The 19,660-nt window shown below is 25.4% G+C and overlaps 3 protein-coding genes across 3 annotated transcripts; all 3 read right to left on the bottom strand.

Annotated features, from left to right (window-relative positions):
• Positions 1–115: 115 nt before the first annotated feature.
• On the bottom strand, positions 116–4,936 carry LOC118644526 (UDP-glycosyltransferase UGT5-like). Its single transcript, XM_036283205.1, has 6 exons — positions 4,632–4,936; positions 4,150–4,383; positions 2,283–2,696; positions 1,490–1,712; positions 788–1,007; positions 116–523 (listed from the first exon to the last, which is right to left on the bottom strand). The coding sequence occupies exons 1-6, from the start codon at positions 4,863–4,865 to the stop codon at positions 232–234; spliced, it is 1,617 nt and encodes a 538-aa protein (XP_036139098.1). The 5' UTR covers positions 4,866–4,936; the 3' UTR covers positions 116–231.
• A 2,070-nt stretch (positions 4,937–7,006) lies between these two features.
• Positions 7,007–12,130, bottom strand: LOC105833954 (UDP-glycosyltransferase UGT5-like). The gene is made up of 6 exons (XM_036283210.1): positions 11,074–12,130; positions 10,773–11,003; positions 9,103–9,516; positions 8,504–8,726; positions 7,689–7,908; positions 7,007–7,412 (listed from the first exon to the last, which is right to left on the bottom strand). The coding sequence occupies exons 1-6, from the start codon at positions 11,302–11,304 to the stop codon at positions 7,118–7,120; spliced, it is 1,614 nt and encodes a 537-aa protein (XP_036139103.1). The 5' UTR covers positions 11,305–12,130; the 3' UTR covers positions 7,007–7,117.
• Positions 12,131–12,274: 144 nt separating this feature from the next.
• LOC105833950 (UDP-glycosyltransferase UGT5) lies at positions 12,275–17,483 on the bottom strand. Its single transcript, XM_012676079.3, has 6 exons — positions 16,825–17,483; positions 15,707–15,943; positions 14,605–15,018; positions 13,714–13,936; positions 13,012–13,231; positions 12,275–12,772 (listed from the first exon to the last, which is right to left on the bottom strand). The coding sequence occupies exons 1-6, from the start codon at positions 17,056–17,058 to the stop codon at positions 12,484–12,486; spliced, it is 1,617 nt and encodes a 538-aa protein (XP_012531533.2). The 5' UTR covers positions 17,059–17,483; the 3' UTR covers positions 12,275–12,483.
• Positions 17,484–19,660: the final 2,177 nt, after the last annotated feature.

Here is a 19,660-nt window from a genome sequence, read left to right as displayed (position 1 = left end):
AAAAAAGACAAATTTTTAAAAATATTTTTTTATAAAATTACATGCTAATATATATTTTTTTATTATAATATCTCTTATAATTGTTTTCTAAAAGAGAAAGAAAGAAAGGGATATATAACATTGGTACAATTAATATTAAATTTTCTAAATTTGTTCATTAATTTTCATTTTTTAGATTAATTAATATGAATTGCCGTAATTACATCCAAAATCTGTTAATATTTAAATCGCTTATGCCTGTTTGCTTTTACGCAATTTTAATGCGTATATTTGATTACAAAAAAAACTAATCAGTATTTTTATTACAAAGAACATAGTTAATAATATTATACTAAAATTAAGAAATAAAAATGCATAAACGTCGATCAGATTCTGTTCCATCCAACTCTGAGATCTAAGAGGTGTTGCTAAGCTTCCATTTGGATGACGAACAGAGTATTCGATACCCCAAACTGCTAAATCTAATGGCGGTACTGGCCGATCTCGGAATTCACTAGATAATTGTTTCATGTTTTTCATATAACTACAACAAAAATGTTTTATTATTAATAATATAATACTTACACATAACTAAAGAAATAGCTATACATAACAAGACAAAACAAAATTCAAATTTCAAAAATTAATCATTTTATAGATAATTATTTTAAACCAATAGATAATTATTTTAAACCGTTTTGAACCAATTATTTACCATATTAGTTTACACAATTTTTTAAATAATTATACTATTAATTTAGTGCTTAAATAATAATTATAATATTAAAACGTAATCGAAGTATAATACCTTTCATTATAAAGTATTTCTTCAACTGCGTATAATATAGTTTGCGTAGACAAAGTGTTAAAATCCAGATACACGGCAATACCTTTAGATAATAATATTTGTGCATTGGATTTTTGATCCATGAAGAAAGGCATTACAATTATCGGTACACCATGCCATATGGCTTCATGCGTACTGAGAAGACCACCATGCGTCCAAATTGTTCTTATATTTTTATGAGCTAGATGTAAAAATTTATCATAATATAAAATTTTAACTTTCAGCTATTATAATATCATGTAAATCTTATATTAATATAAACATTTTATTAATTGTAAATATCCTGATTAACGTAACAAAATAATATTTTTCAGTCAACAACTTTGCCACAAGTAAATTATTAAAAATCTTTGTTTTAATAAAAAGCTCTTTTATTATAAACAAACAGGTTAAAAGTAAAAGACCAATTTAAATTTTTTATTTATAATTAAAAGCTAAAGTTAGCTTAGATAGAAAAACTGTAAGCAAAAACAAAATTATTGAATATATGTGACATAGTTCAAAATATTATTTAAAAAGTTTTAAACTTTTACAGATTGCTGTATCATTATATTTAATTACTTCTAAATTATCTCAAATTTTAACATAATTTTCTTATTAATTTAAAAGTTGTTTAATTTTTTGGTCACTCTCAATTCTTATGTAAAGAATCAAAGAATATACTTAAAACTTTGCTTTGTGGCATCCATTTCACAATCATTGTATTGTTCGGTATTTGAAATGGCACTTCAATCTCCAGTTTCCATAGCACTCGTTGCTTCAATTTCGATAAAGCCTGCATAACGACCTTGATTTTGTCTAACCCAATAGATTTCCATTTTACATTTGTTCCTAAAGATATTACAATAGCTCCATTGTTTGCTCCATCAAGAAATACACGTATATCCTGCAAAATAATAATAAAGTGAACATTCGATACGTAATAAAAATAATCGATAATATATAAAAATATGTATTTTATAGTTAAAACATCTAAGTAACTGTTATAACCAGTCGTAAATAATACATTTTCAAGTGGATGTCTAATTGTAAGTAGAAAGTCATCATCAAATTTATTTAAATAAAATTTATACATTTCTTATAAGTTATCGTTAAAAATTAAATTCTATTGTATTGTATTTCTTATTTGAATAATATATACCGTGTAAAATTTATCTTCTACTTGATGTTCTCATTATGTGTGATTAATTAATAATTTATTATTAAATAAAAATTATAATATTTTTTATTTAATTGCTCTATTTATTTAATTATATATCTTAGCTTAAAAAGGAAAGGTAAGTTCTCTGAAATCTTTGAATATAGATAATTCATAATTCGGTTTATAGGCTTCCATTTCATTCCATTTCTGAGAAATTCCGTTTTCTTAGAATATACAATTTTTTCTTTGCTAAAATATTTTTATACTTTTTAATTTTTGCTAGTTTTCAAATAAAAAAAAAATAATTTCTCTTACCTCGGGAAGCGATTCAACTACCTCACCAGCAATTGGTTGTACGGCCTGGACATTCAATCCTGCAATTTCCAGAGTGTTTGGTGGTAAGGGAATTCCAGGCGGAAATGCAGCATGAGTATTAAGTAATAAAATATTAATTCTGTCTTTTTCTATTTCATGTAATGGTCTGATCGCGTGACCTATAAATTTCTCAGCAAACTGTTGAAGAGTTGGAAAATAATAGTAATGTCGTAAGACATCACTTGAAATGTAATATAAAACATTCCATGTTCTTTGCCACAAATTTACGGGTTTTATCATGCTTGCTGGAAATGGTCGAACAGACGGATAATTTGGACCACCAATGTAATCTTTGAGCCATGGTGCAGGACCAAACGGAACATATCCTACTACAGGTGGTTTACCTTTAGCAATCTAAAAAACAATTCCTAATAAAGTGACAATAGAAAATATAAAAGTAAACAATTGTTATTTTATAAAAAATAAGGTAAACAAAAATTAGTTAAAAAGTTATTTTTATTAGCAGAATAAATTATGTTATTTATAAAGTACACTTTCAAATAATCTCGTGCAGTCATGAAGGCATTGTATATGAGCATGTAAATGTATTAGGTTGTCGCTTTTTGCTAAAACTGATTTGTTTTTATTAATTAATTTTTTATTAAATATTGAGAACTTTGCAAAACGTTTTTATTTTAATTTGCTCTACTTGGTAAAACAAAAAGTAGTGCCATTACTTCTAAGTGTCCTACTTTTTATATTACCAAGTAGAGCAAATTAAAATAAAAACGTTTTGCAAAGTTCTCAATATTTAATAAGAAATTAATTAATAAAAACAAATCAGTTTTAGCAAAAAGCAACAACCTAATGCATTTACATGCTCATATACAATGCCTTCATGACTGCACGAGATTATTTGAAAGTGTACTTTATAAATAACATAATTTATTAAATGAGAAAATAGTATCATGGCTCTTACAGGTATTATAATCACAGGTATCATAATAGCTCTGTTATTAAATAAGGAATTCTAGTGATTACTTATAAAATCACTTTTTTAGTAACTCAAAGAAATATGTAGTAACTGAAAGAAATATTACATAAAATTTATTAATGAAATATTATATAGATTTGTAAGAGTTTTTATAATGTTGTATATACAAAGATATTGTGATTAATTCTGACACTATATATTATTTCCTGAGACTATTACATAGTTCTGTATATTATTTTATGTTCAAAATTATAATTTTAATCAACTTCGATTAATATTAATCAGCGATTAGACATTAGTGTTACCAATAATTTGTCAAATAATAATAAAATTATAATTTTATTTATATATTAAAAGCATAATATCAAATGCAAAAATCAATCAAATATAGAATATTTAAAAAATAAGAGAATTTTTACTTTGTTCTAATAATAAACTAGTTTTACTCTTCATGTTAGCAATTTTTCCAATAAATTAGAGTCAATCAAAGTTGATTGAAGTGGCCCTGAGAATCAATAATACTCAATTTTATGATCGTTTAACTTAGTTTACAAGTGTGAATATCCGAGGTACAATACATCATTGATATAAATACCGCAACCTAGGCCTATAACAATATTTATCAATTCACACAAATATTACTATGCACTAGATTTTTGCCTCAACCAAAAAATGACGCTCTTCTATACATATAAAAATATAAAGGTTAAAAAAGTTTAAAAAAGTTAATAAAAAATTAGTAGTTTAAGAGATATATTATAATTTATTCTAATGTATTTTAATATAAAGTGTATAAATATCTCGTAAACTATTTTTTATTAAATTTACTTAATTCTTCCAGTTTATTAATAATAGATATTGCTTTATTCTTACCTCCCACAATCCATACAAATATTCATTTAGAGAAATGTCATGCACTATAACATCAAATTCGACAGTCTTAATGGTTTCCAAAAGCTCTTTCGCCTCTTTACTTTTTATCATTGATTTACATGATTCAATACCCCACTCATATATAAAATAAGTCATGTAAAGTGTGCTATAGGTTTCCCACTCAGCTGGATTATATTCCTCTTTGTCAAAAGTTTTCATCAATTCTTCAAAAACCTAATAATAAAATACCCAGCAAAAACTTGATAATAAATACTTATTATCATACAAGAAAAGGCATTAAAAAATGTGATAAATTATTTCCAAAAACACAATGAGATAATACAACCAATTACAAAAATTATTGTACAAAACAATATTACAAAACAGAAAAGATATTTTCAAATGTTTTATCTAACATGTGTTATAAATTAAAAATAAATAATTTATTTGCGTAATGTCTTCAAATAATTTAATATACTTACAGTGTATGTCAAGTTTTGCGCAAGTTTACCCTCAACTTTAGGCTTATATATACTTGCTGCGTGTACATGGTGGCCCTTACGAAGTAGTTCTTTAATTAAAGCCATCGTCCAGACATGATGGCTTGGAGATGCGACAGGCTCTATCAGTAAAATCGACAATGGTTTCGATGCTGTCACAAAGCTCATTAACATATAACAAACAAAATAATACAATAAAATAAACCAGCGTAACATTGTTCCATAAAACCTCTCGCAAGTCTTTCAAAGATATCACAGAACTGAATGTATCAGTAACGTCTAGTATAATCATTCCCTCTCTTCTTATTTCAAGGTGAACACCATTTATCATGATATAGCTCTACGTCATAGCCTATCAGTACCATCACAACGATATTTTCTTGTCAACTCAAATTCATATTCAGAACACATTTAAGAAGATAATAACACGCAGTTTTTTTACTTTATCTTTGTCTAACGAATGATAAAGATAAAATAACGAAAAAACGCCTTTATAAATACGTTCTGAATACGTGTTTGAGATACACAATTTAAAAAAAAAAAACAGAAAAACTGTACAAATTATAGTCTAGAGAATAATAAATTATTAATAATATCTAGAATGTCCCAGACTTATCATGATATCTATTAAGATAGATGCTTGAAATTATTTTGGGTGATCTTAAAGATCTACCATTGATATATTGCGATAAGTTAGGGACACTCTGTATAAGTGCATTAATCACAGCTCCTGTCATCGTTTATCATTATTGAATTAAATGAAATCATTTGCATGCAGAATAATCATGCAATTGATCATTACATAACACATGAGATAATAGAATAATTATTATCATGTATAAAAAACTTAATATTGTATTACATAATGTATAAAAATGTACAAATGAATAATAAAAAGAATAGAATATGTGGATATTTTAAATATAAATAAGATTTCTTTATGTATAGATGCAAATTAAGTCTGTTATATGTGATTACACCGAATAAGATGTGAGAATGTCTTCTCACGATGTACACAGTGTTCTAATATACGTAGTCAGTGTAACAAATATTCTTTTTGATAAAATTAAAACTACTAAAGGTCTATTTTATGAAATTAGAATGTATAAATATGCAATTTACAATTACATATGTTTAAAAAAAAATAATGTTTTCTTTAAACTAATTGATTTATTTTATTATTTTGTGTATAAAAACACTTGAGATATAATTGTCAAAAAATTAATGTTTTAGAAGATATTTTATATACTTTATACTTTATGGAAAAATGTAAAATAAAATATTAAAAATCTTGTAAACTACAACTTTTTAATAACTCTATTTTAATATTTTTATATACAAAATAATTAAAAAATTACGTTATGTTAAAAAAATTTATTTTAAAAACATTGTTTATATAAAATTTTGAAAAAGTAATTTTTTACAAAAAAACAATTTTATTATTATTTGTTCCCCTTTAAAACATAATTTTTATCTGAAATATTTTTCCGTATTTTCTATATTTTTAAATATATTTTACTATTAAAACAGGATATCCTATATATCATCAATTTCACAGTATCAAGTTAACTATTAGTTAAGGATGTATCGGACTGAAGTTCAAAATGGTACAAAGTTGTTAAAAATTTGTGAAATTGTTGTGTTAGTTTCCCTAATGTACTACAAAAAATTGAAAACGCATCCACTAAACGGTTGCTGAGTTATAACTATTTTAATTTTCACTGATTTTACATGGTATCCTTTTCTATCTTATGGAAAAGGACGATCTTGACGAATGAAACAGCTAAAAAAATATAGAAGAAGTAGTACTAGTGTTTTGAATTTTTTTGTACATCTAGTATATGAATAGATGAAAATATCTGCCAAGTTTCAATTGTCTTCACTACACCGTTTTAAAGAAATAAAATATAACTTGAGATAATTGTGCATTTTCACTGTCAAAAGTTTAAACTCATAAGTAAAAAAAATCGCAAATACGTAAAAAATATCTTTGTAAAAGTAAAAATAAGACTCCAACTATCGTTCAAGTTTCTTATATCTAAATTTACTATGTGTTAGGCATAGATATTTAAGTATTTCAAATTTCATGCACTTTTGTCTAAGATTGTATGTCCGATACACCCTTAACTGTTGTCAGCATAAAAAGTCGACTTTATTCTGGCTTCAAAGTCAAATTAAATGTCAATTTATAGTTGACTAGCAGAAAAATGACTCGACAAGTGCCGATTTTCAATCAGTCAATAAGTCGATTTAGAAATTGACTTTATGGCAATTATAAATCGGCTTTTAATCAATTTTAGCCAATTTTAACTTAGTAATTTAACTACCACGCCGTGTAGATCATTAATAATACTACGTTTATTTATATTTATTACTTTATTGTATTTATTTATTAATAAAAAAGGCGCCAATGAGGATGTCTTTTACGGTGTAAAAATAGTTGTATGCGACTGTTAATTTTCAAAGACTTATGCTTGTTTCTTTTTACTTAATTTAGATGTCATGTATATATAATTAAAACAAAAATTGATTAGTATCTTTATAATAAAAAATACACTTAACAATATTATGATAATATTAAAAAATAAAAATGCATAAACGTCGATTAGATTTTGTTCCATCCAGCTCTGAGATCTAAGAGGTGTTGCTAAACTTCCATTTGGATAACGAACAGAGTATTCGATACTCCAAATAGCTAAATCTAACGGCGGTATTGGACGATCCCGAAATTCGGTGGATAATTGTTTCATGTTTCTCGTATAACTGCAATAAAATGGTTTATTATTAATAATATAATACAAACTTACACATCTTAACTGAAAAAAAAGCTATAAAAGATATAGCAAAATATAGAAGATATAGCAAGATATAGAAAAAAATTTTTTAATTAGTTATTTTAAAAATAATTGTTTTAACAAAAACCTTTAAAACTGACCATATACCATATTAGACATTATTTGAAATAATTATAAAATAAGAACTGTTAATTTTGTGTCTAAATAATAATTGTAATATTGAAACATAATTGAGATATAATACCTTTCATTGTAAATTATTTCTTCAATTGCGTGTATTATAGTTTGCATGGACAAAGTTTTAATATCCAAATATATACCAACGCCTTTAGCTACTAACATTTGTGCATTGGATTTTTGATCCATAAAAAAAGGCATTACGATTAGTGGTATACCTTTCCAAATGGCTTCCTGCGTGCTGAGAAGACCACCGTGTGTCCAAATTGCTTTTACATTTTTATGAGCTAAACATACAAAGTTATAAAATAATGTTTACCATATATTATACTAAATTAAAATAACAATTTTAATCAATACTATATAAATGTCATTCTTACAATTAAAAATGTCATTCAATTGATTTCAATTTTATCTTGCTCAATGCTATTTTTAAGATAATGGTATTACAGTGACATGTAAAATTGAAATTTTATAGACTTTTTATACCAAAAGAACTGTTTTACTATATCAAAAAATTTAGTTAGATACAGATGTAAAAATAATTTTGTTAGATTAGCAAAACAGTTATAAAAGAACATGATGAATATGCTGCAAAAATTCCGGCATTTTAGCGATCACTTTAATTTTACATAATTATTTTAATAATCTAACAAAATTATTTTTAGATCTGTACCAAGCTAAATCTTTAGATGTTTGGCAAAATTGTTTTTTCCATCTAATAGTTAATAAAGAAGGAAAGTTTAAATTATAAACTTAATCATAAAAATGTTTTATATTAAGATTAAGAATATAAATAAAATGATTAATTAAATAAGCACCAGAAAATATATATTATTTTTGGTATTTCTTTATATTTTTTTAATAAATCAGAAGACGTACATAAAACTTCATTTTGTGGTATCCATTTCATAATCATTAAATTGTTCGGTATTTGAAACGGCACTTCAATATCTAATTTCCATAGTACTCGTTGCTTCAATTTTGCCAAAGCCAATATAACAACTTTAATCTTGTCTAGCCCGATAAATTTCCATTTCACATTTGTTCCTAACGATATTATAATGGCTCCATTCTTTGCTTCATCAAGAAACACGCGTATATTCTATGAAATAATGTAAAACATTTTGATACATATTATGTAAAAAAATATATTTTATTGACAAAAATTGAATAATCATTATAACTAACTCTAAATAACTGATACATTTTCAAAAGAATTATATTTAAGCAGAAAGTAATTAAATAAAAATTGTACAAACTTTTTTAAGTTTTTATAAATTATTGTTTAAAATTAAGTATTATTGTATAAAGAAATGTTTTCGTACTTCTAAACTTAATAATATATTATTATATACATATTATATACGTATATATTATTACGTACATATGTATCATTAATATATGTACGTATATAACTTAATATTCTTATACTTATTAATTTTTGCTAGATCATAAATAAGAAAAACAATTTCTCTTACCTCAGGATACATTACAACTATTTCATTGGCAATCGATTCCACAGTTTGGGCATTCAATCCTGCAATTTCTAGAGTGTTTGGCGGCAAGGGAATCCCAGGCTCAAATGAAGAATGAGTATTAATTAATACCATATTAATACTGTCTTTTTCTATTTCACGTAATGGCCTAATCGCATGGCCTACGTATTCCTCAGCGAGCCGTTGAATAATGGGCATATAATAATAATATCGCATAAGATCATCCGCAATGTAATATAAAACATTTAATGTTCTCTGCCACAAATTAACGGGTTTTGTCGAGATTATTGGATAAGTCCGGACAGTTGGATAATGAAAACCACCGATATAATCTTTAAGCCAAGGTGCAGAGCCATACGGAATAAATCCTACTACAGGTGGTTTACCTTTAGCAATCTGAAAAGCAATACCTAATGGAGCAATAATTAAAAAATTTAAAAGTAAAAACACAATTGTTATTTTGTATTAGCAAATAATGCAAAGATTACACTGTAGTGGTCAACAGGATTGGAAATTAGATAAATTACTATTACTGTTATTGTTACTTTCTTCTATCCGTAATAATAACAATAACATTTTTATATTTTTACAATAATAGTAACAAATTTAGAAGTTACTATTCTTGTTATTTTAATTTCTTAGGGATTAAGTAAAAGATTATCTTTATAATTATCTATTCAATAGAGAAAAAGAGAGAGAGAGAGAAAGAGATTCGCACATCTCTTTACTATGTAAATACATACATAATCGACGTATTAAATCAAAGATTACGTACATTAAATGCCTTACATTAAATATAAATTATATTAAATGTATTCCGTTAGTCATTGTCAGATCTAAAAGTCACATAGTATACAAGTAATAATAATAATAATATTAACTTGTTCAATATTAATGTAAATTATAAATTGTTAATACTGATAATAAACATCAAACATTTTTAATAACAATATATATTAATATTTAAAAACTATGAAAATTTTACATAAAATTTAATAAAAATTGCGTTTAAAAATAATCAAAATTTCTGTAAAGATAAGTATATACTAAAAGATAAAAATATTAAAATTATAAAATTAGAGTAAAAGATAGTATTATAGGTATAAGTGTCGGTTGTTCCAACTTCTTGGTAAACTTATCTATCAGATAAATATATGTTCGTCTTTATTTATTTAAGAAAAGAAATGAAGATAAACACATGCTTACCTAATAGGTAAGTTTACCAAGAAGTTGGAACAACCGGCCCTAAGTCATGAAAAATTATAGTCACTTGTGTTATCTCCGTTATTAGGTGACAAATTCTAGTAATTACTTATAGAATCATTTATCTAGTAACCTGCTGTTACATATATACATATGACGTAGCAGTACACAATAGCCAATATTTGTTAGATAAAAATTTTTAGTCTCAATTTTGAACCTTTTTAAGGTACATTTTAACATCTAGTTAGACATACTTTCTCATTCTTTTTAAACTTTTACTAAATGCTGTTTTGATGTAAGAAACAATTGTCCCTAATATGAATAATAATTGCAAACTTATAGTTTACAATATTATGCGACACAATTTAAGTTATAACGTAATTACTTATAATTTAAAAATAGACTAGAAAACATTACAGTTTACTAATAATGGATTACTTTAATCTTACTTCCCATAATCCGTAGAAACATTGATCTAGAGTAATGTCATGCACTATAACGTCAAATTCAACAGTTTTAATCGTTTCCAAAAGCTCTTCTGCTGCTTTAGTTTTTATTATTGTGTTACATTTATGAATGCTCCACTCATATATAAAATACGTCATATAAAGTACACTGTAGTCTTCCCATTCAGAACGATCCTCGGATTCTTCATAAGATTCCATTAAACCATCAAAAACCTAATAATAAAATGTAAAATAATTTGTATATACATGATATCTATTTAAGTAATTTGTAATCTATACTTACAGCGGATGTCAAGTTCTGCGAGAGTTTGCCATCGATCTTGGTCTCATGTATGCTCACTACGTGTACATGATGGCTTTTGCGAAGTAATCCTTTAATTAAATTCACTGTCCAAACATGATGACTTGAAGATGCAAGAGGTTCTATCACTAAAATCGACAATGATTTCGACGCTGTCACAAATCCTATTAAAATACAACAAACAAGAAACGGTAAAATAAAATAATACGACATTGTTGTAACGAATAACTAAGAAGCTATTTAATCAGTTACTCGGACTAAGTGTAGTAATGTATCTGATAACACAGCCCTCCTCTCCTTATTTTAAAATGAATTGCAGTTTTCGTAACATTACGTCAAAGACTTCCAACTATCGCTATTTTGCTTAGGCACGGTTTGCTATCTACGTTTTCTTATCTCGTGTGGATAAATTGCAGTACCTATTTATTCTGTACTATTATCATTGTTAAAATTGAATAAAAACACATGGAGAAAATTTTATAGTAAAAATCACTATGGTAAATAGTAAGCGCAGAAGAAAGAATTATAAAAATTGTTACTATGTGTTCATCAAATTGATATGGTAATTACAGTACTTACGGTATAACTCTCTGAAATTTTTTCTTATAGTCCATAGCTACTATCGTACATAATAATTTTTACTACAAAATTTCGTGCATTTACATGCAGAATGTCATTCGATTTAGTATCATTCATTATATAATATAATACATAACAATAAGATAATTCTCTACTATCATACATATGTAAGAAACTGTGTTAAAAATTATATTGAGAATAAAAAAACGTTTACTTATACTACATTATATGTAACATAAACTATTTTCAGTACTAAAAATGCATATTGAAATACAGATAGTTATGGCTCCTTAGATATTTCTGTAATCATTATGTTCAAACAGATCATATCGAATATTGTTGCGTAACGTTTCGTTATCAAGTTTCGTTATCAAGTTTCGTTATCAAGTTTCTTGTATTAAAGTCGTAAAAATTCTATGTAGACTAAGTGCACACTTTAAAAAGAAAATACTAATAAAGTCACGCGTGTACAAGTAGTACAATAATTTCTGTGAAAAACGCAAAGAGAAATAAAATTTAAACATATCTCGTCTTAGCATCTTAGCAATAAAAACGCAGAGAGAAATAAATTCGACATAATGATTATAATAAAGACAAAAAGATATAAATATATATCTATCTCTATATTAATCAGATTATTTTTACAATTAAATGCAATACAACATAGTATCAATTATAGAAATAACATTAATACAATTAATATATTAATTGTATTTGTATTACATCACATTTTTTACATTTGTACATGAATTTTATTTCCTCAGATTTATTAACTGTAATAATTATACGCATACATGTTAATGTTTTAACAGCTTATGCTTGTTTCCGCTTATGCAATGTAAATGCAGTATAGTTACAATAAAAATCAATTAGTATCTTTATTATAAAGAATAAACTTAACAACGTTGTGGCAATAATAAAAAATAAAAATGCATAAATATCTATTAAATTCTGTTCCACCCAGCTCTGAGATCTAAGCGGCGTTGCTAAAGTTCCATTTGGATGACGGACAGTGTATTCGATGCTCCAAATAGCTAAATCTAACGGCGGTACTGGTCGATCTCGGAATTCACTGGATAATTGTTTCATGTTTCTTGTATAACTGCACCAAAAATGTTTTACAATTAAAAATGTAAAATAAACTTATACATTTGAAGTAAAGAAAAAGGCAAAACTCATAAACACGGAAATCAAATTTTATAATTTCATTTTCTGGACATTGTTTTAACAGGAACATTTTAAGTATTTATATTGTATTGTTTGTACTATATTAATTTAAACATTTTAAATAATTATATGTTAACTCAATTGCAATTCTAAAATATAATCAAAGTTTAACACCTCTCATTGTAAAGTATTTCTTCAACTGCGTATAATATAGTTTGCATAGACAAAGTGTCAATATCCACACGAATGGCAACGCCTTTAGATACTAATATTTGTGAATTATATTTTTGATCCATAAAGAAAGGCGTAATGATCATTGGTATACCCTTCCAAATGACTTCATGCATGCTGAGAAGACCACCATGCGTCCAAACTGCTTTTACGTTTTTATGAGCTAAACACAAAAATTTATAATAAATTTTAATTTTGGGTTATATACATATATATAATTTAGGTTTATATATATATATATATATATATATATATAAAGAGAGAGAGAAAGAGAAAGAATTAAAAAAATCTTATATTAATATATAAACACTTTATTGTAAAATATCTCTACCAATTAAATTAATAAACCCGAGTCTTAAGCATAGAAACCAGCAACTAATAAACACAACTTTCTGTGCTTTAATAAAAGAATGTTATTAATGTCTAAATCTAATTTTATAGATTTAAATTATTAATAAAGAAAACTTGAGGCACAAATTTAGAATTTTTGGACTATATAAATAAAGAAATGCGAATTTCTTATCCTGATACAAAAATGTATAAAAACATAATTTTTATACATTCTTGTAAACTAATTAATAAATAATAAATTAAAATATATATATTAATTTTCATGTTTTCGTTTTTTTAAATTAGAAGACCTACACATAACTTCGTTTTGTGGCATCCATTTCACAATCATTAGATTGTCCGGTATTTGAAATGGCACTTCAATATCTAATTTCCATAGCACTCGTTGCTTCAGTTTCGATAAAACCGATATAACAGTCTTAATCTTATCTAGCCCGATAGATTTCCATTTTACGTTTGTTCCAAACGATATTACAATGGCTCCATTCTTTGCTTCGTCAAGAAATACACATATACTCTACAAAATAATAATTAATTAAACATTTGAATAATGTACAAAAATATGTATTTAACTGCAAAACAATTAGTGCTAAGTAATTCAGTAATTGTGATAGATATTAATAATTAAATACATTTATTCAAAAAAATTAGAAGATCATTTTTCCTCAATAAATTTTTAAGTCATAATTATTCAGCAAATAATTAACATAAAACATTTTTTAAGAAGGTTTTGTAAGATAGTTACAAAATAAGCCTACAGATTGAGAATTTTATTTCAAAATTAACACAGTGCCTCTTCTAAGTCTGCTATAGCAGCAGCATGAGCAGAAGATTTCTGTCAGAAAACAACATCTCGTTATTTTCATATTCTCCAATGGATCCGGACTTAAATGCAATAAAACTTAAAATTTATAGAATATAATAAAATTTAAATGCAATAGAACTTATAGGATATGACAGAACATTATAAAAAAAAAGAAGGAAAAACTTTACATACATATGTAAAGTACGTAAAGTCATGTAATATACATGCAACTGTGCTTTTAATATTCAAAATATGTAATTAATTAAAAGGTAATTTAATACTGCCAGTATGAAATTTCTGTACGTATGATATGCTAGTATTAGTGATATTCCTCTACTAATTTTCGTTAATTTTCAAATAAAGAAAATAAATTTTCTTACCTCAGGACATGTTACAACTACTTCGCCAGCAACCGGTTCTACAGTTTGAGCATTTAGTCCTGCAATTTCTAAAGTGTTTGGTGGCAAAGGGATTCCAGATTCGAGTGTAGCATGAGTATTAATTAATACTATATTAATACTGTCTTTTTCTATTTCACGTAATGGCCTGATTGCATGGCCCATGTAATTCTCGGCAAGTTGTTGAACAACAGGCAAGAAATAGTAATATCGTATAAAATCATTTAAAATGTAATATAGAACATTGCATGTTCTCTGCCACAAACCTACAGGTTTCATAATAGTTGCAGGATAATGTCGTACTGTCGGATAACTTAAACCACCAATATAATCTTTAAGCCAAGGTGCAGAACCATACGGAATATATCCTACTACAGGTGGTTTACCTTTAGCAACCTGAAAAACAATATCTATCGAGTAACAATGGAAATAGCGCGAGAGTTTTGAAAAACAGTTATTTTATAATAAAAAACAAAATAAAATAAATTAAGTATTATATTGCAAGAAAGACTCATTATTTTTATTTTTTGTATTTATAGACATTTTTGAATTTATTTATACGTAAAGAATGTACAGATCAGAACATTATCACTTTTTATTTAATTATATATCATTAAAAATAATTAAGACATAATATTGGAGTGTCAGAAACGTTCTGTGCGAGGAAATTACGTTAAAAAGAATTGCGCGAGTAAAAAAGGATTTTAAAAACAATTAAAATTTCAATAATTTTTGCTATAAAAAGTATCACAAAATTTTTTATTTTTACGCCTAATATATTAAAAGTATAATAAAATTGCTCATTTCAGTGCCGTTTAAAAGTAAAAAAAATTGTAAATGTTATCATTAATTTTTAATTAAATGTTATCATTAATAAATATTTATAGTAAACATACTTTATTACTTAATGTAAACAAAACAACAGAACAATTTATAAATTGTGACTAAATTGTGTAATAATCAAATTTGTCCAACAGATTTGTGTAAAACGGACAAAAATACATCAGAAATAATTATTCATATTCATGTTACAAAAAAGATCAAAATTTAGTCCACAGGTAATAGACTGTTACTTTATCCTTACCTCCCACAATCCAAAGAAACATAGATTTATACTAATGTCCTGCACTATAACATCAAACTCAACAGTTTTGATCATTTCCAAAAGCTCTTTCGCTCCTTTAGTTTTTATTACTGAGTCACATGTTTGAATGCCCCACTCATGTACGAAATACGTCATATAAAATGCACTGTGCTCTTTCCATTCAACCGGATTATAATTGTCAGAATTTTCATAAGTTTTTATCACATCTTCAAAAACCTGATAATAAAGTGTTCATCAAAAATCTGTAATAAGTACCTTTTTATATATAAAAAAAAATATGTATAAAAAGATATATCAAATATGAGAAGTTGGAATATATAAAATATAAATTTGGGTTTTTTGGAAACATATTAATTTTTAATTAAAAGAAATAATATTCTAAAATAGAAAAATTATAATTAATGTTTAAAAATTACAAAATTATTGCATAGGCTCAGTAAATTTAAAAATTAATATGTCAAAGGTTAACGAGTCACGCTAGATGCTATTATAAATAAAACTATCAATTCAAAAACAAACTTGCAAAATATTATACATCTGAGACAAAAAATTCTCGTTTTGTTACTGCCAAATATTACATATAAGATATATCTATTCTATTAAATTGTACATAAACCTAATTGATTAGAAGTAATATCTGATATGTCAAGATGACGGGTGAATTTTATCCAGAGGTTTATCCAGAGGTTTATCCAGAGGTTTCTGATATTTTTAATTATTGTTTTATTTTATAATATTTGGACAGAACGATATCTTCGCATGTAAATATTAAGTCACAGTCTCTATAAAATTTTTATTTAAAAAACTTTGTTTCTCTTACAGTATTATTTAATTATTTATTATGTTTATAATTTAAATTTCATTCTTTTGTTTTTGTCGAATTGTTATTATTATATGTCCACTGAAGATGACCAACTTATAAATCAAAGCGTATGACTTTGTTTTCAAATTAAGTTTTATTTATAACAACATAATGTATCGTAGTTTATTATTCCTTAACAGATTATAAAATTATATTCTTTCTTATTTGTTTTATAAATTGAAAATTATTTATTTACATAAAAGGCCTTCATAAATAATTTATAATATATACTTACAGTGTATGTTAAGTTCTGCGCGAGTTTACCTTCAACATTGATATCATGAATGCTCACTGCGTGTATATGATGACCTTTACGAAGCAGTCCTTTAATCAAATTTACCGTCCAGATATGATGACTAGTTGATAGTAAAGGCTCTATTACTAAAATCGATAATGGTTTCGACATTGTCACAAAACCGATTAATAAACAGAAAACAAGATAAAACAACAAAGTAAAAAAATTCGACATTGTTGTAATAAATAAGCAAGAATCTTCTGTCCTTTCACTCACATCCCAAGAGACCGAATGTCTTACACAGTTTGTCTCACATCCGTTCACAATCAGTTCTTATATTTGAAACCGTAGTCTTAAGTAACTTTCATGTTTTCATAACCAATCACAGGCCAGTATTCATTCTTATTTTAAAACGTTGCGGTATCGTAACATCTAGAACCGAAACTAGATATTTTGACATTTAAGGCAAATAAAAAATATGCGCACTTCAAGAAAAAAAATTATAAATAACAAAAATTATTAATTCAAATACTGAGGCATATGATATTATTCATTGCAATAATTAATATTAAAAAAAATTCTTTTTTAAACAACGTGTATTATATGCATACAATAATAAGTTATACTTCAAGAGTGACAAGGAGCATGTAGGCACGCAATTTATATAACCTGGATAATTTTTTATGCGGTTTTGCAAATTTTTTGTGACATAGGTTTAATACTTCTTAAAAGCACTGTTATCAATATTTTTAATACTTAAAATAAATAATTATTGATTAATTTAGCCAAATTTAGACAAATTTGTGTTTAACAAAAAAAAAACGTTTTAGACACGACGAAAAATCATTTATTTTGTATTCATCAGTGTCGATAAGCTGTCTGCTATAACTTTTAAATGTAATGGGATTCTGCCGTTACATTTAAAAGTTATAGCAGACAGCTTATCGACGCTGATGAATACGAAATAAATGATTTTTTATCATGTCTAAAATCTTAAAATATCGCAGAATTTCAATGTTATGTAATAAATATGTTAATGTTTTTTTTTCATCTTTAGATATACAATATTCAGATTTCTAATTTATAGTGACTATGACAACAAATTATTGTTTGAAATTTGACTTTCTTGTAATATTGAGTGTAAATAGTTATTTTCAAATGTTTTTTTTTTTTTGTTAAATACAAATCCGTCTAATTTGACTAAATTAATCAATAATTATTTAATATTTATTTTAAGTATTAAAAATATTGATAACAGTGCTTTTAAGAAGTATTAAATCTATGTCACAAAAAATCTGCGGAATCGCATAAAAAATACCTATTAAAAGCACAAATACAAGCTTTGCAAATAAAATGAGTTGGTCCAGAGGATGTGTAATTAACTAAATTCACTAACGTACGCGTGTGTGTGTGTGTGTATATATATATATATATATATATATATATATATATATTTCCAAACATTTTAAACAAAAACAATTTAACGTGCGCCTATTAAATAAATTATTAGAAAAAAATTTCAACAGAGAAACCAAGCGTTTCCAAATCTAGCTATGAGTATTAAATAACATGTTTTTATTCTGTAGTTGCAAAGAATGTATTTTTAAATAGGCAAAAATGATTTTTAATGTTTCGTTTCTGTTGTTTAGATAATGTTACAAGTCAATCTAATCGCGAATTCCAATTTTCCAAGAAAACAATTTTCAATAATGTATACTATTTTTATTTCTCTTACTTAAACAAAGTACGATTTAAGAAAAAATTACACATGTTTCTTTAATAATTTTACCTGTAGAATTAATTGATGTAATCAGTTTTCCTCTACAATTAATTTTTAATAATTATATTAAAAAGACAAAAGTTAATAAAAACATAATTTTCGCATTGTTTCTTTTACAAAATTAAATATAAATAACGATTAAAAATCATCGGTGTATAATTTTTTCATTTCTTATACTTTTGTAAAAAAAAGCAATGCAAAAATTATATTGTTAATTAACTCTTGTCTTTTCAGTATGATTGTCATTTTTTTACATCAAACAGAAATTTTACAAAAGAAGCAATGAACAAAATTATACATGAACATAATTCGTATATAATTTATATACACTTATACATGTTTTAATGAAAATGACAAGAAATTTTAACGGGTAACGCGAACATTACGATCGAGCATGGTGAAAGTAATAAGGTGTGCTATTGCGCAAGCATTTCTACTAACCAATAAAAAAGCGTACCAAGATTCCGCCATCTTGTATAATTTAAATAGATATTAAACGAAAAATCGGGCAAAAAAGAGTTATTATTATAATGAAAGATTTTTTGTATGTAATTGTAATTATAGTGGATATATTAATAAACAAAATACAAACACATAAATACAAATATAACACAGACATAAATACAGATAAACACAGAGAAACAATATATGATATAATAAAATATATATCTTTCACGTAACAAAGATCGATCTTTGTATTGTGAAGAATGGAAATGTTGGAAACAAATCCGAGCTAGATAAACAAATTTTAAATAATGTATTTTATCAATTTTATTATATTTTATTATTTGTAAAATTCCATTTACGAGCTGTCAATATTATTGTACATATCGTTGTTTGGATTGACGTTTTCTTTGCAAAATATTTTCCATTTCTTAATCATTTCTGTATTTTTTGAAAATGAAAAATATTTTATATTTTTATTCTTTTGTGACGTATTTCTACATGTTTATAAATAAACACGACGACATTTTTTAAATAATTGTTCTTTATATTACATTTTACTGCTGCAAAATTGCGCATCACCTACAATAATCTGTCAATCGGTTGCTCTGG

Source organism: Monomorium pharaonis, chromosome 1 (assembly GCF_013373865.1).
Source record: "Monomorium pharaonis isolate MP-MQ-018 chromosome 1, ASM1337386v2, whole genome shotgun sequence".
Taxonomy (NCBI): Eukaryota; Metazoa; Arthropoda; class Insecta; order Hymenoptera; family Formicidae; genus Monomorium; species Monomorium pharaonis.
Note: the sequence above shows the minus strand (reverse complement) of the source record. Positions and strands in the feature narration are given on the sequence as shown.

Coding starts and splice junctions, on each gene's coding strand:
- LOC118644526 (XM_036283205.1), bottom strand. CDS start 4,865: ATGTTACGCTGGTTTATTTTATTGTATTATTTTGTTTGTTATATGTTA. Junction 4,384..4,631: donor CGCAAAACTTGACATACACT/GTAAGTATATTA, acceptor TTTTATTATTAG/GTTTTTGAAGAATTGATGAA. Junction 1,008..1,489: donor GCCACAAAGCAAAGTTTTAA/GTATATTCTTTG, acceptor TTTTACATCTAG/CTCATAAAAATATAAGAACA.
- LOC105833954 (XM_036283210.1), bottom strand. CDS start 11,304: ATGTCGTATTATTTTATTTTACCGTTTCTTGTTTGTTGTATTTTAATA. Junction 9,517..10,772: donor GTTTCTACGGATTATGGGAA/GTAAGATTAAAG, acceptor ATTGCTTTTCAG/ATTGCTAAAGGTAAACCACC. Junction 8,727..9,102: donor TAGTTGTAATGTATCCTGAG/GTAAGAGAAATT, acceptor ATTATTTCATAG/AATATACGCGTGTTTCTTGA.
- LOC105833950 (XM_012676079.3), bottom strand. CDS start 17,058: ATGTCGAATTTTTTTACTTTGTTGTTTTATCTTGTTTTCTGTTTATTA. Junction 15,019..15,706: donor GTTTCTTTGGATTGTGGGAG/GTAAGGATAAAG, acceptor ATTGTTTTTCAG/GTTGCTAAAGGTAAACCACC. Junction 13,937..14,604: donor TAGTTGTAACATGTCCTGAG/GTAAGAAAATTT, acceptor ATTATTTTGTAG/AGTATATGTGTATTTCTTGA.